Below are 20,204 nucleotides of genomic sequence, written 5' to 3'. Positions count from 1 at the left end.
CCACTATGCCACTACTGCTCCTTTCCTATCCATGGATAATATATAACAGACAGAAAAGGGATCTCAGAATATACTACTGATGTGCAAGTGTAACCTCAGCTTGTGGGTTCTGTGGGGCAGTACTTGGAAGGAGTTGCAAAGAACCAATTTTTAAACAACAAAATGGTTTACTTTTCTTTACAATTAACACTTTTAAAACATCAACATTTAACGTTACAATTCAAGGTCCTGTTCAGGTTGCATTTCAAGTCCTTCTATTTACAGTCTACTGATATTGCCAAGTCCAAATTCTTCTTGCAAGTTGGCTGGCTCCTGAAGACTCCAAGGGCTTGATGAACAGGTTGCAACATGATGAAGGTTTCCAGGAGAACTCTCACCCATTACAACCACAAAAGAAAACCCTTAACAAGGTGTTAAGGGCTTATAGAAATCAAGGTCCGAGTCTGGTAGCCTTGCTTCTTCTGCAAAAGAGCTCTTTCAGCCTCTCTCCTGCTCCGAGTCTCCACCCCCTTACTGGGTCAACCCATTCTGGGCCAACCCATTCTGGGCATGGGGGTTACACAAGGATTTTCACTGAAGGGATATTATTCTATACAGAGAGACTCATTATCCTTCGTGTATATTCTGAGATCCCTTTTCTGTCTGTTATATGTTATCCATGTATTATTTTCCATTGTTGATATTTGTGTTACTTGATATAGTTCTTTTTAATCATTTACATTAAAAGTTATAGTTCTATACTGGTGGGTTGGTTTGTTTTTTGAACCAGACAGGGTAATTTTTTTCTTGTTATATCCATACTGTTTCTGGCTCATCCTTTATATTATTGTAATGTCACATCACAACATCTACTAGGCATACACAACATCACGACATCTACTATACCACCCAGAGCCCTCCGGGGATGGGGCGGTATATCAAATTAAATAAATAAATAAATAAATAATAATAATAATAGGCAGACTTTGTTTACTGAGTGGTTGGCATTTGCTTCCACAGGCATCTAAACTTTACCCTCAGCAAGCTGGGAACTCATTTTACCAACCTTGGAAGACTGGGCACTCATTTTGCCAACCTTGGAAGACTTGGTTTACCTGGAGCCAGCTACCTGAAACTGACTTCCTTTGGGATCAAACTCAAGTCATGCTTCCAGTACTGCAACTTACCACTCTGTACCCCAGGGCTCCCCTTAACTAAAGTTACTTCCCAAAAAACATGCTTATGATCAAAACATATAAGATAATTCAATAATTATGCAACAGGGTCTCTGCCATACTTAAAAATGATCTGTAGCTAGCATGGCACTGAATGGAAAGTTATCGCATCCACCAAAAGGCATTACAGATACAGGAGAACTTTAAAATTCTACATTTTATCAACTGCAGGGAATGTTAACGGGAGACAACCTGAAGAACTCTTCTTCAAGCATTCAAGCATTCAGCATTGTAAGGCTCTGCTAAGCATCAGCGGATGGGCCGGTGGCGTAAATAGTTGTCAGCGTCAGCACAGTTACACCCTTCTAAGTCCATAGAAGTCAACGGGCTCGGAAGGGTGTGTAACTGTTTAGGACGGAGCGGTATGTTTCCATAATGGAAACAATGGAAACTATGAGTCTGCAAAAGCTGGCCTTTAAACATGTATAAAGAAGAAAACTTTGGATGCTGCGGCTTCCGAAATATCCTCCTTTGTTTAGTCTGGATCAACAACGAGAACAATGCTTGCAGTAACATGCAATGCTGAAAGTAGCTTGGAACCTAATCATTAGTTCTCTATATCTGTTTGCCCCCAAAAGACCTTTGTTATGGTATCCCTGTTCTCCCAGCATTAACAGAAGACTGCTACTGAAGAATTAGGGGGGGAAGTCGGCCAGGAGATCGTCCACTATGCAACCAGAGGACCCCGGGTTCAATCTCTGGTGAATTGTAGCGAAAAGGATCCCAGGGCACAAGTTCTGGGAAAATTTGCTCTCTGCCTGGGGCCTTCGAGAGCCACTGTCAATCACATAGAAAAGCAGAGAATGTAGTGACCCTATTCAGTGGGGAGAAAAATGGGGCATGAGTAAAGTCAACAAACAAATGCTGATCCAGATGGTCGGCCCTACAGAAGATAAATTCATACGTGAGTGCCTAAGGTAGGGGTCCCCAAACGTATTAGGCCTCCAGGCACCTTTGCAATTCTGAAACAATGCGGTGGCACAAAATAGCTGCCACAAAATGACTTTGGCAGGAGGTAGAGCCATCCTGCCGAAGGCAGCCACAGTTTACTTTGAATCACAGTCAATGCAAGCGTGGTGTAGTGGTTACGAGCAGGTGCACTCTAATTTGGAGAACCGGGTTTGATTCCCCGCTCTGCCGCTTGAATTGTGGAGGTTTATCTGGTGAATCAGATTATCTTACACACTCCAACACATGCCAGCTGGGTGACCTTGGGTGAGTCACCCCCCCACCTCACAGGGTGTTTGTTGTGGGGAGGGGGGGAGGGAAAGGAGATTATAAGCCCCTTTGAGTCTCCTTACAGGAGAGAAAGGGGGGATATAAATCCAAACTTTTCTTCTTCAAACTCCTCTAAATAAGTTTGAACAGTGGTGACAGCTGCGGCCAATGCAACTTTTTAAAAAATCTTCACAGCCAATCAGATCCCCAATGGCAGTCGCCAATCGAAAGCCCCACCTCAGTCTTGTGCACAAATGTATGTTGTTACAGCCACAGACCAAGAAATGATCATTTTTCTTGCCCTCTGTACAATCTGTTATGTAAACATGTACCTTTAAGCATTTAAGCATTTATTGTCATTGTGTACGCACAACAAAATTTACAGCAGAATTCCTCGATGCACACAATTTCAGACTCATACCCCATTCTCACTTTCCCCTTCCTCCACCCATCCCTACACAGCCCCAAACACATCAACATGAAGCCACGGAGTTCAGCATCGCCACAGCTCTAGAGTAGAAGCTGTCTCTAAGCCTCTTTGTCCTAGTTTTGATAGACCTGCATCGTCTGCCGGATGGTAACAGTTCAAAAAGAGAGTGTGCTGGATGAGACGGGTCTCTCAGAATATTTTGGGCTTTCTTTAGGCTTCGGGAATTATAGAGTTCTTCCAAGGAGGGGAGAGGGCAGCCGATAATCCTCTGTGCAGTAGTGATCACCCTTTGGAGCGCCTTCCTATCTGCCACTATGCAACTGGAGAACCATACACAGATGCAGTAGGTTAAGACACTCTCTATAGCACAGCGGTAAAAGGACACCAGGAGTTTTCCATTTAGTTGTTGTTTCCTTAAAAGTCTCAGATAGCACAGTCTTTGCTGGGCCTTCTTAACCACCGCGGCAGTCTGTACACCCCAGGTCAAGTCTGATGGCTTTTTCTGGCTGGCAGCGGCTACCTGCTGGACACAACTCACCTGGCTTGGGCAGGAAATGGAGGGAACAAATTTGATCATTTTAACGGTGGCTTGCAATTAGGGTTATCAACCTCCAGGTGATGGCTGGAGATCCTCTGGGATTACAACTGCTTTCCAGGTGACAGGGATCTGTTCACCTGGAGAAAATGGCCGCTTTGGTCAGTGGACTGTATGGCATTAGACCTCACCGACAACCCCCCCCCCCTTTCTTCAAGCTTCATCCCCCAAATCTCCAGATATTTCCCAACTCAGAGCTGGCAATCCTACTCGAAATACAGAGTGAAGACTGAGGCCTAGTTCTGAAGGTGAGGTGTAAATCCAGGGCTGGCCTGTATGATTTCAGACAAGAGATCACATTAACAAATGGAAACCAAAGATGGAGCTATGCAGCTTATAGCTGCTTCAGTTCTCAGTGGATGCAATTTGGGACAAACTGGAGAGAAGAGACAACCAGTCCTATTATCCCAGAAGCCCTCGGCCTTTTCAAGCCTGCAGGCAGTTTTAGAATTCAGACCCAAGTAGTGACCACAACCACAAAATGGCGGCTAAGGGAAGCAAAATCAACCGCAAAACGCCAGGGAGGTCATGCATAACTCTAACAGTAACTCTTCAATATTTCAGGCAACAGCTCTGCTTAACAGGAAGCCTTCTTAAATACAATATTCTCTTGCAGGGCTGTTGCGGGTTTTCTGGACTGCGTGGCTGCGGCTTGCAGTTTTTGATCCTTAATTTTCAGCCGCATCCATGGCTGTCATGGTAAGATGCATTTCTCTCTGTGGCATAGTGAGGAGTGATTTTTGTAGTGGGGTATATGTTTTGTCCACCTCACAGGTATGTGAGTGGCGGTGAGGCACATCTACATTGGTATTTGCGGTGGCATCTACAATTGCATTTGTAATTGCATTAGTATGTATCTGGGTGGATTGTATTAGCATGTGTCTGGGTGGAGTTCATTTGCAGTTGCATATGAATGTCTCTTGGTTTTGGTGTTTTTGAGTACCGCTAGCCAGGTTTTGTTGATTTTTAGACTGTCATTTCTTTTTGCTGAATCTGTCCCAGTGCTTATGGATTTCAATGGCTTCCTTGTGTAGTCTGACATAGCAGCTGTTGCAAACCCACTGCTTTCCTTCAGTCATGTAGAAAAGGTGCTTGTGCTGTGGTGGCAGATGCTGCTGAAGCAACATTTTTAAAAGTCTTCTCTGCTAATTGGACCTCCTTTGGCCAATCAGAAGCCTTGCTGGGCAAAAGCCCTGCTCACTTGGTGAACGTCAGGAAAGTTGTTGCTAGGCACCATGGTACCCACGGGCATCCTGTTGGAGATTCCTGCACTATCTAATCCACTAGACCAGTGGTCTTCAAACTATGGCCCTCCAGATGTTCAGAGACTACAATTCCCATGAGCCCTACCACTTGGCCATGCTTGCAGGGGCTGATGGGAATTGTAGTCCATGAACATCTGGAGGGTCATAGTTTGAAGACCCCTGCACTAGAGCCATCAGAGTGAGAAGAAATTTTACCCCTATCCCAAAGATGTCCTCAAGTACTCATCCATACAGTACTTTTATCCAAGACCACCCAGAAAGAAAGATAAACCCTCAGTTGCCTCCCCACCTCCATCCAGGTTCAGGTGAGACACCATTGAAGAAGAAGAGTTTGGATTTATATCCCCCCTTTCTCGTCTGTAAGGAGACTCAAAGGGGCTTACAATCTCCTTTCCCTTCTCCTCCCACCCCCCTGCAACAAACACCCTGTGAGGTGGATGGGGCTGAGAGAGCTCCAAAGAATTGTGACTAGCCCAAGGTCACCCAGCTGGCATGTGTTGGAGTGCGGAAGATAATCTGGTTCACCAGATAAGCCTCCACAGCTCAAATGGCAGAGCGGGGAATCAAACCCGGTTCTCCAGATTAGAGTGCACCTGCTCTTAACCACTATACCACACTGGCTCATTGATGGGTGTCCCTTCCTCCACATCTTCAAACAGAGACAAAAAGAACAGAGACTGGGACACTCCAGCAGCTTCCAGCCCCACAACTCTGCTGCTGCTGGAGTCTCTGCTGCTTGGGGGAGTTGGAGGTAAAGATGTTGCCTTCAGCTACTTTTACCGCAAATATTTATGCACTTGTACTACTTATGTTAACAGCAAATCCCCATCCTAGTTTGTCAGAGAAACCCTCCTACCATCCTTTCTGGAGAAAAAAGGGCCTTCTTGCTCTTTCCTGGTATTGCAGAAGGTAGAAGCTAAGGGCTGCCAAGGTTTCCTCACGCACAAAGCTAGCACCAAGAGATAACAGAACCAGAACTCCCCGCCTCCCCGAGTTCTGTGCCATGAGCCATGGTCCTGGGGAAAGGTAAGAACCACACTTCGCTTTGGGCCCCAAGTGGTAACAAGGAAAAGGTGAGGCCTCGAGAAGAACTTCAAGATAAGAACATAAGAAGAGCCCTGCTGAATCAGGCCAGGGGTCCGTCAAGTCCACCGGCCTGTCCAACACAGTGGCCAACCAGTTCCAAGTTCAACAAGAGGACACAGAGGCCAAGACCTTTCTCTGATGCTGCTTCCTGGCACTACTATTCAGATATTGACTGCCTCAGAATCTTGAAGTTCCCTTGAGTTACTGTGACTATGTCATGAACCAGCCTCTGGGTACTTGCCAGGACACAGAGGACTCTGAGGCAGAACCTGAGGACACAGTGCAGCCAGAGTTGGCTGCTCCTGGGGAAGACCAGGCAGCAGAGCCAACACTCAGCCCTTCCCTGCCTGATGACATACAGATGGAGGAGCCTGCAGATCCTCCTAGGGAACCCAGTGATGAGTCAGCTGTGCATAGGAGGCAGAAGCAGAGGCTGCTACGGCAGAAGCAAAGAAGGAGTGCTCGTTTGGCAGCAACATATGGGAGATTAGGAGTCTCTGCATCTGATGAGGATCAACTCCTTGCAGAATCCCAGCCCCTTGAACAAGGCTCTCTATATAAGCCTTGCTGTGAGCTTGCTTCTGCCTGGGTGCAACAAGTGTGTTACCTGTTGCCACTGTGTGCCTGGTTCTTCGTTGATTCCCAGCTGCTTCTCGGTCCACCCATGCCTTGATCGATTGAACTGTGGCCTGACTATGCCTTGCCTGCTGCCTGCCTTGACCCATTGGACTGTGACTTGACCACACTTGTGCTTGCTGCCTGTTTGGCCCTGCGGGGTCAGACCGGGCCACGCCCCTGCCTGCTGACAGCACAGGCTAATAGCCACTGATAGACCTATCCATGAATCTGCCTAGTTCCCCTTTTGTCTGTGCTTGTGAGATCTGACAAGATCAGGCTAGCCTGGGCCATCCAAGTCAGGTGGTCTTCTTTATCTGTTGAGTTGTGTCCAACTCTTGAATACTCTTTAAACCAGTCCCCTCCACGCTTCCCTGTTTGGCACAACTTCTTTCAATTGGTTGACTTTCCTGCCTATGTCCCTCTTAATGGTTTCCAACCAACAAGTCATTGGTTTACCCCGTTTCCATTTACCATTGACCATTCCGAGTAGCATCTCTTTTTCCAGTGAATTTGCCCTCATTCCATGTCCATGTTACACTCAACTAAATCCAGTGGTGATATAAAGCAAGGACCCGTGCATATGGATACCAAAGTAAGCCTCAGTGGAATCCAGTCTCTGAGGTAAGAGTTATGTAGGATCACAGCCCATCACACACAAAGGCCCCTTCCGCACATGCAGAATGATACACTTTCAATCCACTTTCACAACTGTTTGCCAGTGGATTTTGCTATTCCGCACAGCGGCAAAGTGCCTTGAAAGTGGATTAAAAGTACATTATTCTGCGGAAGGAGCCCTTGGGATGTGACTCAAGTTAGAACAAGCAGTATCCCACCAGAACCAGACTTTGGGGTGAAAATCTGGGGTCCCAGCCAATTCTGGATTGCGAAATTTCCAGAGATTTGGAAATGATGTCTGGGGAAGGCTGAATTTGGGGGACGAAGGGAGCTCAGCAGTGAAATCATGCCATAGCACCTCCCTGTTAAAGCTGACATTTCTTTCAGAGGAACTGACCCGAGTTCTAATTCTAGGAGAACCAAGGTGGCACTTGGGGTTGGCAATCACAGAATCCAGCTACATGGGCTCAGCAGTGCCCAATCACAGACACAGCAACAGACGGACAAGTCCCACCCAACTCCCATCCATTCCTATTCCACCACCTTATTATCCCCCACTGAATTCTGGGAACTGTAGTTGTAAGAGCTCCTGATAGTAAATCCAGAACCAGCTGTACAACTGGCAGCAAGTCTATCGCATTCAATGGGATTTAATGATGACTGATTTCAGAAGGATTTGAGCTGATAAACTTCGGCACCCTTATAAAGGCCTAAAATTTACCGGCGGGCTTTTATTCTTTTGAAGCGAAGACAGGACCTTTTTGGCATACCTTGCGCTATTCATCTTTCCTTTTTGAATTATACTATTTTTCCAGGGTGAAACTCACAATGATAGGTTCCAATCCTCGACATAGTTTCTAAGGAGCCCTTCCGCTGAAATTAATGAGATTATAACAATATCCACCTTGAAACCACAGTCACAATTTGCCGTATTCTCCAGAGGGGTCTGATGAACAGCCGCCCCGACAGGCTAAGATCTCTTTTCTGCTGAACAGGCAAAAACTCACATGGGAATCATTTCTTTAATCGTCTTTTTTTTTAAAAAAGCAGAACAAATACTGCAAGCATGAAGCAAGAAACAAGCGATGGCACACCAAACCAAACCAGTCTTCGGGGCATTAAATAGCAATGTGGGCATCAGAGACTCAACCCCTTGATAACTGCACCACCCTTCCCCAAACACTGCCAGAATCTGGGAAATGTTATTAAATTATTATCATGCCCCAGCCCCAAACCCAGCAGCTTCACACCACCCAGGGAGCCCAAACCGACAGGGCCACCTCTGACCATATCCACTGTGGGACGATCACGCCCCACCCCTGAATGTTGCCAAGAGTTGTGCACACACAATGCAAGGTTGATCGCGTTTGTCGCAACTCCTTGAGCCAGGGATGGGTTTAAGGGTGTAGAGAGAAGCCTTTTGGCCCCTTCCGCACATGCAGAAATAATGCACTTTCAATCCACGTTCACAATGGCTCATTCCACACATGCAGAACAATGCACTTTCAAACTGCTTTCAGTGCTCTTTGAAGCTGTGCGGAATGGCAAAACCCACTTGCAAACAGTTGTGAAAGTGGTTTGAAAACGCATTATTTTGCGTGCGGGGAAGGAGTCAATGGTTTGAACGTGGATTTGGGTATCCCGCACAGTGATCCCCAGCTGCAAAGTGGATTGAAAGTGAATTGAAAGGGCATCGTTCTGCCTGTGCGGAAGGGGCCAGGTGAGCCAGCTCTTTTCGCCACGTGCGTCTGGCTCCCGACCCCCACAGCCTGTGTGCCGAGCCCTCCCAACAGGGTCGCCCTTGGCACAAACAGCCACGGCGCCTCGGGAGCAGGAACAAAAAAGTTGCTTGCACAGAGCCCGGTCCATCTTGCTCCCGGGCGTGCTCAGGAATCGCCCAGCGCCTGTCGCTTCCCCACGATCCTGTTACAAAGTTACGGGGAAGGAGAGGTCCTTTTATTTAGGGATCAAGAAAGGAACCCCCCCCCCCCCTCCCAGTCCTCTGCGGGCAGCACGTGCTCCAGCACCTTGGAAGCCCCCCTCCCTCCGCTGCCAGCCTACCCCGGCATGCCAATTGGGGATCGCGGCGCGCCCCCGCTGCAGCGCCGCCACCCACTCCCCAGCTCCCAGTTCCAGGGCGCCCCGTCGAGCCCAGTCTCCCCCGGGCTTTCCCCCCCGCCCTTGCTCGCCAGCTACTCACCGCGGCCGCCTCCGCCGATGGGCTGAACAGGAGCGCAGCCAGCAGGAGCCCCGCGGCCCTCCAAGCGCGCCACCGGCCGCGACCCTCGCCAAGGGTGCCCATGGTCGTCCGGCGGCCCCGATCCCGGCTCTGCGTCTCTCCGGCGGCTCGCCCCGGGCGCCTCTAGAGCCGGCCGGCCGAGCGTGCCGCACAGCCCCCGCGGGTGGGTGGCCGGGTGGGCGGCCGCGGCCCCTCCCTTCCCCGCCCCCCGGCAGGAGGGCGCCGCCGAGCCGGCCTGGCTGGGACGCGCCACTGGCCGGCCGGGGAGACCCGAGCGGCTGCCAGCCTCCTTCCCGGGCCGGGCGAGCTCCAGTGGCCGGTGGGCGCCCGCTGGGCAGGGGAGGGCCGGCTGGCTGCAGGGGGACCCCCCCCGCGCCGTCGGGTGGAGAGAGACATTGCGCGCCTCCGCCCCGCCGGAGCCTCACTGGGGGCTGCCCCGGGTCGCCCCTCCAGAGCCTGGCGAAGATGAGGCTGCCCGCGCCCCCCTGGCGGTAAGTAAGGGGCGCTTCTGCTGCCCGCACGGAGGGGGGCGTCGGATGCCCTCGTGTTTCCTTGGCGCCGCTGATCTCTCCTCGCTTCTCCCCGCAGGCTGGCACTCCTCCTGGTGGGACTGGCCGTGCTCCGGAGCGGGCGAGTGCAAGCAGTAAGTAAACGGGCCTCTTGGGGGGGGGGGAGGGGGGTCTCACCTGCTGGGCCTCCTCTGCACCCCAGAGGCGTCCTGTTAGGGTTCCTTGGGGCCCCCCAGTCTGGAGAGGCCCGCCTGCACCCACTTGATCTGACTCTAGGGGCGCACGCACGCACGCTCCGCTGCTGGCCATTGACTGGGGTGGACCGCTTTCCCTTTCTTGCCCTACCTTGAGCTATAGATCTCACCCTGACCTCTGCAGTGTGGGAGAAGCTTCACCTGTTGAACATCTGCTCGCCTGAAAGGCCCACAAGCGCGGGGTGGGGGAGAAGGGTGATGGGTCTGGTTGTGGAGAAGGTCAGTTGCACCTTCTGGCCAGGGATCTCTTGGCGAATGAGTGTTTTTGCACCGACCACTACGGAATAGTGAACTGAATTTAATTCTCTGCCCCAGAGTGCTTTGGGCCCCCCAGTCTGGAGAAGCCTGCAGTTGCTGCCCATTGGGTGCACGACAAGGAAGCACTTGGTTGACCCTATGCAGGGGAGTAATGCCCATTGGGCAAGGTAGGCAGCTGCCCAGGGCACCATCTTGTGGGGGGCATCAAAATGCAGGGTTCGTTTGGGGGTATTTTTAGTGGTTTTCCATTTTTGGCCTGCAGGGGGCGCAGTTTTTAGGCTAGTGGCACCAAAATTTCGGTGTATCATCAGGAGACTGTCTTTATGCTACCCCCCAAGTTTGGTGAGATTTGGTTCAGGGAGTCCAAAGTTATGGACTCCCAAAGGGGGTGCCCCCATCCCCCATTGTTTCCAATGGGAGCTAATAGGAGATGGGGGCTACAGTTTTGAGGGTCCATAACTTTGGCCCCCCCTGAACCAAACTGCACCATACCTGGGGGGTATCATTAGGGCAGTCTCATGATGAGACCATGAAGGTTTTGAGACTGTGCCTTCAGAAATGTGCCTCCCCAGCCTGCAACCCCCATTGACAGCAATGCAGAAAACTAAATGCAGAACAAAGATTCTTGGGCAAATTTCTGGGATGTACCTGCAGGGGGTGAATTTTTGGACGTATCAGCACCAAAATTTGAGGGTATCATCTGGAGACTGTACCTGATGGCACCCCCCAAGTTTGGTGCAGTTTGGGTCAGGGGGTCCAAAGTTATGGACCCTCAAAAGGGTAGCCCCATCTCCTTAGCAAAGAATGGGGGATGGGGCACCCCCTTTGGGATTCCATAACTTTGGACTCCTAGAACCAAACCTCACCAAACTTGGGGGGTAGCATAAGGACAGTCTCCTGATGATTCGCTGAAATTTTGGTGCTGATATGTCTAAAAATACATCCCCTGCAGGCACCAATGTCCTGGTGCAAAAAAAATTGGTCGTGGTGGAGTGGCCACCCATGGGGGGGAACATCCAACTCAGGTTTTGCCCAGGGCTAGAGTTTGCCTCGTTATGCCCCTGACCCTATGGGTACACAATCTACTGATGGCATTTGGCTGGTGTGGGGAACTTGCCCGTTCTTGCCCTTCTGTACCTTGAGCTCAGCCAGTACAGTGTATCAGACAGACCTCATTCTGACCCCTACATTGTGGGAGAAGCTTCACCTGTTGAACATCCGCTCATCTTGCATTAAAGGCCCGCAAGTTGCGGGAGGGGGGGAAAGGATGGTCGATTTGGTTGTGAGGAAGCCCAGTTGCTCCTTCCGGCCTGGGATCTCTTGGCAACTTGGCGTCTTTGCACCACCCCTATGAAACAGTGAATTGAGTTTAACATTGTGGCCATAGGTCATAATACAGCTATAGAACAGGGACTTCTTTATACATATTGGGGCTCGGGGGCAATTTTTTCACCGAGCGCTTGCGGAATTCACACTGGGGTTGCATCAGTTAAATGAAGCAGATTATCGGGATCATTATGTAAATACCCCTATTTGTCAGTCTTGAGTCTAGTGAATGGCATTCCTTGTGGCAAATGAGGTCCAGTGTTTCCAGATATTAAGGACGGCGATTGTTTCATTTGAATTCTGCCTGCAGACCTTGTGGTTTGGGGCTTGTATGTATCTCCACTTACCGTGCACATTTCTCTAAAAGAAATTTGCGTGGCCTTGAACTGGCTGTGCATGTCCGCTGCAGTGGGCTGATACATGCATAGCTGGGGGGCGGGGGAGTCCCTCTGCAATTCTCCCCCCTCCCTGTTGCCACTGTTGCCGACCACATGACTTGACAACTTGTGTTTGTGTGTCCATGTGTCGGCCAGAAAAAGATTTCTCAGCCTGAGAAAAATTGTGAAAACCCGAGTGGAAAAATGAGTTCTTGTCTTGTAAGGATATAGGGGCAGAATCCTTCTGCAGCCCAGCTTTTTAGATAACTTTGTAGTTTTTCCTGTGAAAATTGTTTAGCGACTTCACTGATAATTCATAGTTCATTTTCCGTCATTTTCTCTGCATCTGTTTCCTTATGTTTGGAAGGGCAATTATAAATGTTTCTCAAGGTTTAGAGAAACCATAGAGGAGAATTGTGATTTGTTTTTTAAAAAAATCTATTGTGGTTTTTAAAAATCTGTTTGAAAATCCCTACACTAATAACTCATCTTGAGAGCCAGTGAGGTATAATGGTTAAGGTTAAATTCCGCACAGGGCAAATATCACAGGAGCAGGATGCAATGCAAACTGGTTTTTCTTGGGGGGCGGGGGGACACTTCGCACAGGTCTCACCCCCAAAACGAGTCTGCCCCATTTTATTTCCCTCAACCCAGGATTTTCGAAAATCACTAAACCAGCGATCCTTTTGCAGAATCCGAATTGAAGCCACTCCTGCATGAACAGCCAGGCAGAAGGTGCTTTATTTCCCTCCCTTCCACCACGCTGTCCACAGTTTGGCCCCTTCCGCACACGCAGAATAATGCATTTTCAAACCACTTTCACAACTGTTTGCCAGTGGGTTTTGCTATTCCGCAAAGCTTCAAAGAGCACTGAAAGCAGTTTGAAAATGCATTATTCTGCATGTGTGGAAGGAGCCTCAGAGGGAATCAGTCTACTGTTGCCTTGCTGCTGCAGAAGGCCCCTTTTTCTTTTTAAAAATTTTTGTGTGTTGCGCATGCGCAGCTACAGAGGTGCAGCCGATCGTATGGTGGGACAATCGGCACGGATTCAGGGGCTCATTTCTGTATGCCTGCGCAGGTACGCATGTGTTGCGGGAAATAAAAAAACAGAAGCGTCTCCGTATGAAGGTGCGAAAGCAACCTGGATTGTTTCCATGGGCTCCAATCGCTGCCTGCACAGCACGCATTTGAACAGGAAAATGGAAAATGGGTTCTTTTATAACAACGGCAACCCTTTATACATTTGCTGTGAGGAATCAACCTAGGATCTGGGAAACCCAGGTGTGAATCCACACCCTGCCATGAAAAGTTGCTGGGTGACCATGTGCCAATCACACGCTCTCAACCTCAACTCTGGCAAGAATTTGAATGGGAGACTTCCAAGGAATACCAGGGTTGTGATGTAGAGGCAGGCAATGGCAAACCACCTCTGAACGCCCCTTGTCTTGAAACTCCTTTGGGGTCATTAAAAGTCAGCTGTGAGTTTAGATAGGCAGGCAGGCAGGCAGGTAGGTGATGGATGGGCGGGCGGACGGACGGACGGACGGACAGACAGACAGATAGATAGATACCTCTTCCACATAGGCCAATAAAAGTGGCTTGGGGACAGGATAAAACCCGTCTGGGGCAGGAACTTTGCATGGTTCCCGCCCTGATCACGGGTCTAACCCGCCCCTAACCCACCCTGAACATGGGTCTAAGCCACCAGCAGCATGGGTTATTTGGTAATCGCATTATCTATGATTCTTTTGTGTTAATGCGCCTCACAGCTGCAGCCTGAGCAAACGGCTGCGGCTATGAGGCGCATCCACACAAATGAATCCGCAAATTGCAATTCTCTTCCCCCTTTCCCCAGCTTCCTTCTTCTGAGCTGGGAAGGGGGAAATGGCTGTTCCATAGCCGGGGGGGGGGGGTCGCTCCTGCTTGCCTGTGCAGCTGGGCTTTGCAGGCAGGCAGGGAAGGAAAGGCAGCCAGGGAGGGAGAAAGGGATGCGCCACCATGCAAACGGTGCCCCATTCGCATGGCTGGCTGTCCACAGGTCGGCCAGCCCTGCGAATGGTTCGGGAGTAGGGATGGGTTCATGTAACCCGCCTCTCAACCGGATTTTTAGCCCATGTGGAAAGGGACAGACAGACAGACAGACAGACAGACAGACAGACAGACATTTGCAGCTTGGAACTTTTTTCTCCGAGGGCTCTTTTATTCTTCCAGTTCAGGGAGCCTGCGCGAATGCAATGTGGCAATCAAATCTGACTCTATTGTGGTACTAGACAAAGGCCCCTTCCACACATGCAGAATAATCCACTTTTAATCCACTTCCACAATTGTTTGCAAGTGGATTTTGCTCTTCCGCACAGCTTCAAAGCACATTGAGAGTGGATTATTCTTCATGTGCAGAAGGGGCCAAAACTCCTTCATTGCTCCCCAGGACATCTCCACATGGCATATCCACACAACAGTTATAGACCATGGCTCAGCCCCAGGTTTGGGAAGGAACAGGCGCATTTCCTGTCTGGGTGTTCTGCACTTCAGGGGTGTCTGATAAAGCTGCAAAACAGTGTGCCAAGACAGTGAGCACCTTGCCAGTTACTTTGAAGACAGGTGTGTGTGTGTGTGTGTGTTCCATTAATATTTCATTCTCTTCTGAGCCTCTCCTCACTCCACACACCATTAATTAGAACTGTACATTTCAGGGTAGGGAAGGAAAGTGCCATGGTGTGACCCAACCTTGTCAGGTCTTGGAAGCTAGGCAAGGCCAGTACTTGAAGACAGCCAGTGCGGTGTAGTGGTTAAGAGCAGTGGACTCTAATCTGGAGAACCAGGTTTGATTCCCCACTCCTCCACATGAGCACCAGACTGAACTGGATTTGTTTCCCTGCTCCTACGCATGCATCCTGCCAGTTTCCACTTAATGTAACCCAAAATTTGATAAATTTGCATATTTAACCGCGATTCTCATATGGCGCAGCTCCTTTAAGACTTAAGTTGGATGTTTGTGGTTGTGACTGCTGATAAGATGGGGCAGAAATCGTAAACCCTTGTGGTATACGTTTGTTGATATGATGTTGTGCCAAACATTTTGAAACGATCATTCTTGAAATAGAAGTTCATTACAAGTTGTGCTTTATTTTCATGATTGGTATTCAATTACCTATAACAAATACAGGTGCTGATTTTTGCATATATATATTAGACCTCCCGCAGTGGAGATTTCCTGTGGGCAAACTGTGGCAGCAAGATAATTTAAAAAAAAACATGTCAGCACAAATGCCAAGGTAGCATTTCCAGGGAAAACCCAGAATTGATATTAAGTAGCTCTAAGAATCACTGTAAAACCTGAAAGTGATGTTTAGTACCTCTAGGAATCTACAGAAACTCTGGGGATTTACTGAGAAGTTTCCAGGAGTTCCTAGAGCTACCCAGTGACATGATGCATGGCTGTGGTATGCTCCCTGTGTCCCCCCACCCCACCTCCCACTTCTTGCCAGACACAGTGTGGCTACCTAACTTCAGCTTAAGGAGCAGCAGTGGCGTAGGAGGTTAAGAGCTCGTGTATCTAATCTGGAGGAACCAGGTTTGATTCCCAGCTCTGCCGCCTGAGCTGTGGAGGCTTATCTGGGGAATTCAGATTAGCCTGTGCACTCCCACACATGCCAGCTGGGTGACCTTGGGCTAGTCACAGCTTCTCGGAGCTCTCTCAGCCCCACCCACCTCACAGGGTGTTTGTTGTGAGGGGGGGAAGGGCAAGGAGATTGTCAGCCCCTTTGAGTCTCCTGCAGGAGAGAAAGAGGGAATATAAATCCAAACTCTTCTTCTTAAATCTGAACACTCTCTGCCTTTGTTCTTTCCCCCCCCCCCAAAAGTGAGTTTACATAAATGTGCTTCCTAAAATATGTGAATGAAAGGGAATACTACACCATTATAATAACATTTAAAGTAGAAACTCCTTCCAGGTTCCCTGTCAGACATTAATGCCATAATAAAAGGATAAATATGCAAACTGTGATGTTTGAGGTCAGCGGGATGGATACTTCCTCATTTCTCATTCTCTGCTCCTCAGATGGTATGTTCTCGCAGGCTTTTCTGACTTATGCTACGTTCCTGCAGTTCTGTTGCTGCAGAAAACTTGAGGCCATGCCAGTTCATCCAACACTGTGAAATATTCTTTGGATCTGCATTTGATAGCATATTTTTCCCTTGCGAGAAAACAGCTATGTACTTCATGTCAAGCCCACTGGAATTATGTAGATTTGTGTAGATTTGTCTCCAGCAAGTAACTGCAGGAGAAAGGAAAACAGCGAAATGCCGGAGCATTATTTGCTGTCCTTCAAAATGTCAGATCATAGATTCTTATAAGCAAAACACAGAAGTGATGTTGAGTAGTTCTAGGAACCTCCAGAAACTCTATGGATTTACCACAAAGTTTCCAGAGGTTCCTAGAGCTCCCCAACATCACTTCCTGGTTTTTCCAGAAGTGATGTCATGATGCGTGTGCTGTCGCATCACAGTCTTTACACGGTGCCGTCCTAATAAGTCTCACTGAGTTCAGTAGGACTGACTGCTTCTTGAATGTGCTTGCAGAGTACCTTAACCACAGATGCCTGTAGCCAGGTCATCACCACTTCAATGGATAGTTCAGCTACCCACCATAACCTTATGTCTCACCTGGGTTCAGCTGCAATTAATTAAGAAGGATTTACACTTGGAACTTCACTGATCAAGATCCAGCCCAAACCGCATCTAAGTCTGAAATTTAGCACATGATGTGATTCCAACCAAAATCATTTTCATCCTTTGGGAATGGGTGGAACATAGCCTTCAAGTCTGATGTTTCCCCTGGTGTCGTGCTGTCTGTTTACACTTCCCTACTTAGCGGGAGGGGTTGCCATGCGGAGGATAAGGAGAACATCTAGTCACAACAAGTCATCCATGCATGAATCATCTTTGAATGAAACGGGGCCATCCTAAATAGAATTTTTGCACTGTGAACTGAGGTGGTTCCCCCCCCCCCCCCCCCCGACGACTCTCTCTTTCACCTCAGATAACCTTGCAAGAAGTTATTTCCAACTTTAACAAATAAATAGTAGAATATTATTAAACACTGTACGGTGGAATTTTATTAAACATTAAAGAGTAGGATTTTATTAAAGGGAATAGGATCAGAGGTACTGTTGTTACTAAGGAAAGAAGGAGTTCTATACACAAGTATGAAGTTCTCAAAGATAATGCAGATTATCTTTGGCTGATGGTTAAGATTTTAGTTGGTCCCAGAGTTCTTAAATACTTTCAGATATGATAGACTTCCAAGATGTTTCACAGATTTAACACAAGCTAGCCCTCAAGAGTTTTATGAGCTGGCTCTGGTGCCGATAAACTATAGGCGGTTTCTGCATGGGCTTCAGCCCGGTAAAACACCATTTTGGCGGGGACCCTTCGCACAGGCGCCGCTGCCAAATCGATGCAGCTGCGCTCTGTTCCCGCCAAAACGGTGTTTTCGAAACTCGCTTGGGGAGCGAGTTTTCCTGCAAACGCTGGCCTCCATTCGCTGCCATGTGAACAGCAGTGGGTGGAAGTCGGCATTTTCCCCTCCCCTCCCCGGCCCCAAACGCCTCCTTCTGCTGGCAGCCGTTGCTCTGTCATCGCTCTGAGGAGGGAAGGGGACACGCACCCGTCGCTCTGGCCATGGGGGTCCATAACTTTGGGGCCCCTGAACCATACTTCACCAAACTTGGGGAGTAACATCAGGACAGTCTCCAGACGATACTCCAAAATTTTGGTGCCACTATCTCAAAACATGTGCCCCTAACAGGCAATCCAAGAAATTTCCCCAGATTCTGTGCTCCGCAGTGACTTCACTCCATTGCAGCCAATGGGAAATTTCTGTGAGAGGGCTGTGGGGTGCACATTTCTCAAGGTAAAGCCACACAACTTTCAGAGCCTCTTCAGGAGAGTCTCTTGATGACACCAGCCAGGTTTGGTAAACTTTGCTTCAGGGGGCGGTGGGAGATGGGCCCTACCCTTTTGGGGGCCCATAACATTCAACCCCCAGAAGCAAAGTTTACCAAACCTGGATGGTGTCATCCAGAGACTCTCCTGAAGATACCCTGAAAGTTTTGTGGCTTTACCTTGAAAAATGTGCACCCCACAGCCCTCCCACAGAAATTTCCTATTGGCTGCAATGGAGCCACTTCAGAGTACAGAATCTCTCAGCTCTCTAGTCTTCCCACCATAGAACTTGAAGAGGCTTACTGTGTTTCACCACCACTCCTGCGCATGAAGCCTGCTCAGTCACTGGACACTGTGTAATAGACTTCTCTCTGTGATATGCCTCTGAAGATGCCAGCCACAGATGCAGGCAACTTGTTAAGAACAAGATCTACCAGACCACAGCCACACAGCCCGGAGAACCCTTCAGAACCTCCACCTCTTAAAATGAAGTCATTCTGCAACACACTTCAAGCAAGGGGCACACTTTGGGCAGAGGGAGGGAAGGTTTTTGTTGGGGACTCGTGAGGGAAGGATTTTTTTCATCGAAGGGTTTTTAAAAAAACAAAACAAGTCTGAGGCCCGATTCGGTAATGGCGCCGGACGCCATTAATTCAGATAGCTGATTTGAATGCCATTGATTCAGACCTGGCTCGGTCCAAATCTGCCTGAATCGGAGGCAAATCGGACCGAATCGTTGATCTGGCCAATCCAAATTGCCAACCCTAGATGTGACATCATCAGGGAGAGCAATGTAGGTGACGTATTTGCAGATGGCACTAAATTATTCAAAATGGTGGAAACCAAGGATTATCAAGAGTTCCAGGAGGATCTCTACAAACTGGGCAAGTGGATACCAACACGGCAAATAAGCTTCAGTGTTGCTATGAGCAGGGTGAGGCACACTGGAACAAAATAAAATCCCAGCCAAGTATTAGCTAATGGGATCTGAACTTGTTGAGACGGAGAGGTGGAAAGACCTTGGGGTGGTAGTGGATAGCTCACTGAAAACATCAATTCAGTGCGCTGCTGCAGTGAAAAAGGCAAATTATATGTTGGGGATGACTATGGACTGAAAATAAAACAGCCAGTATTATAATGTCCCATTAGATTTATGGGTCAGCTTCATTTAGAATGCTGTGTGTGGTTCTGGTCACTATTTCTCAAAAAGGGCATCACAGAGCTGGGAAAAGTACAGAAGAAAGTAACCAAGGTTATCAAGCAGGTAGATCACTTTTCCAATGAATAAAGTCTAAGGAATCGGGGACTTTTCGGTTTAGGAAAGAGATTACTAAGGGCAGACATTTATACAATTATGTACAGGATAGAGCAGGGCAGAGGACCTTTACCCCCTCTCTCACTTGAAGTTGAAAACACCCAATGAAGTTCATGGGAAGTGGACTGAACACAGACAAAAGGGAGTACATCTTTACTCAAAGAGTGACAAAAACATTGAGTTCACTGCCAGAGGAAGTAGTGATGGCCACAGGAACAGGCAGCTTGGAAAGGGGTCTGTCTTTGGCTACGTGTCATGATGATTACAGGAAACCCACCCACCCCATGTTCAAAGGTACTCTACCTCTGAATCACAGTACCGTGAAGCAACATCAGGGGAAGGCTTCAATCTCTGTGCCCTGTTGTTGGACCTTCAAAGGAATTGTTTGGCCGCTGAGTGAGAAAGGATCCTGGACTAAATCGACCAGTGGTCTAATCTCGCAGGGATCTTCTTATGCTTTTTCACCTTTTCTGGAGGAAAGGGATCAATGTAGTATTTCGCAGGAGTACGTGAAACTATTTGTGGTCCTTGTGATACCCTTCTGAGAAACCAAAACGTGCAAATTTTATTCCAAAATGGTTTCCTGTTCTCTGTGAGAGTACCGGGGTCTCCAGAGAACTTTCTGTAACTGCCTGAAATGTTCTGCCCCCAAAGGTCAAGATTCTCTTTTCTGCAGGAAGTGAAACATACATGCCGTACACAATATGACCTACTGTAGAAGTCCTAAAATTAAAAACACATGCCCATCAGTTGGACGTTCCAGAGATTCGGGAATTGAAGCAAACACAATCATGCCAAGTTAGCTCCTCTATCGTGTTCAGGATCTCAGTTTGGTGTTCCTCAGATTCCATGGTCACAAACTATCCAATTGACTGCAAACATAGGAAGCGGATTTTTCAACGAGAAGTGTGAGCAGCGGTTATTGGGTTTTAGGCAGTT

At 48.5% G+C, this 20,204-nt stretch overlaps 2 protein-coding genes across 2 annotated transcripts in view; one reads left to right on the top strand and one right to left on the bottom strand.

The window, feature by feature from the left end:
* Window positions 1–9,365, bottom strand: part of COL4A1 (collagen type IV alpha 1 chain) — a 193,810-nt gene extending 184,445 nt beyond the window's left edge. The window contains exon 1 of the mRNA XM_048501044.1: window positions 9,242–9,365. Coding sequence (XP_048357001.1) covers window positions 9,242–9,343 — 102 coding nt within the window. The 5' untranslated portion in view covers window positions 9,344–9,365. The remainder of the gene's footprint in view (window positions 1–9,241) is intronic.
* A 22-nt stretch (window positions 9,366–9,387) lies between these two features.
* Window positions 9,388–20,204, top strand: part of COL4A2 (collagen type IV alpha 2 chain) — a 174,461-nt gene continuing 163,644 nt past the window's right edge. Inside the window, 2 exon segments of the mRNA XM_048501030.1 lie at window positions 9,388–9,771; window positions 9,869–9,923. Coding sequence (XP_048356987.1) covers window positions 9,746–9,771; window positions 9,869–9,923 — 81 coding nt within the window. The 5' untranslated portion in view covers window positions 9,388–9,745.

This window comes from Sphaerodactylus townsendi, linkage group LG01 (genome assembly GCF_021028975.2).
Source record: "Sphaerodactylus townsendi isolate TG3544 linkage group LG01, MPM_Stown_v2.3, whole genome shotgun sequence".
Lineage (NCBI taxonomy): Eukaryota > Metazoa > Chordata > Lepidosauria > Squamata > Sphaerodactylidae > Sphaerodactylus > Sphaerodactylus townsendi.
Note: the sequence above shows the minus strand (reverse complement) of the source record. Positions and strands in the feature narration are given on the sequence as shown.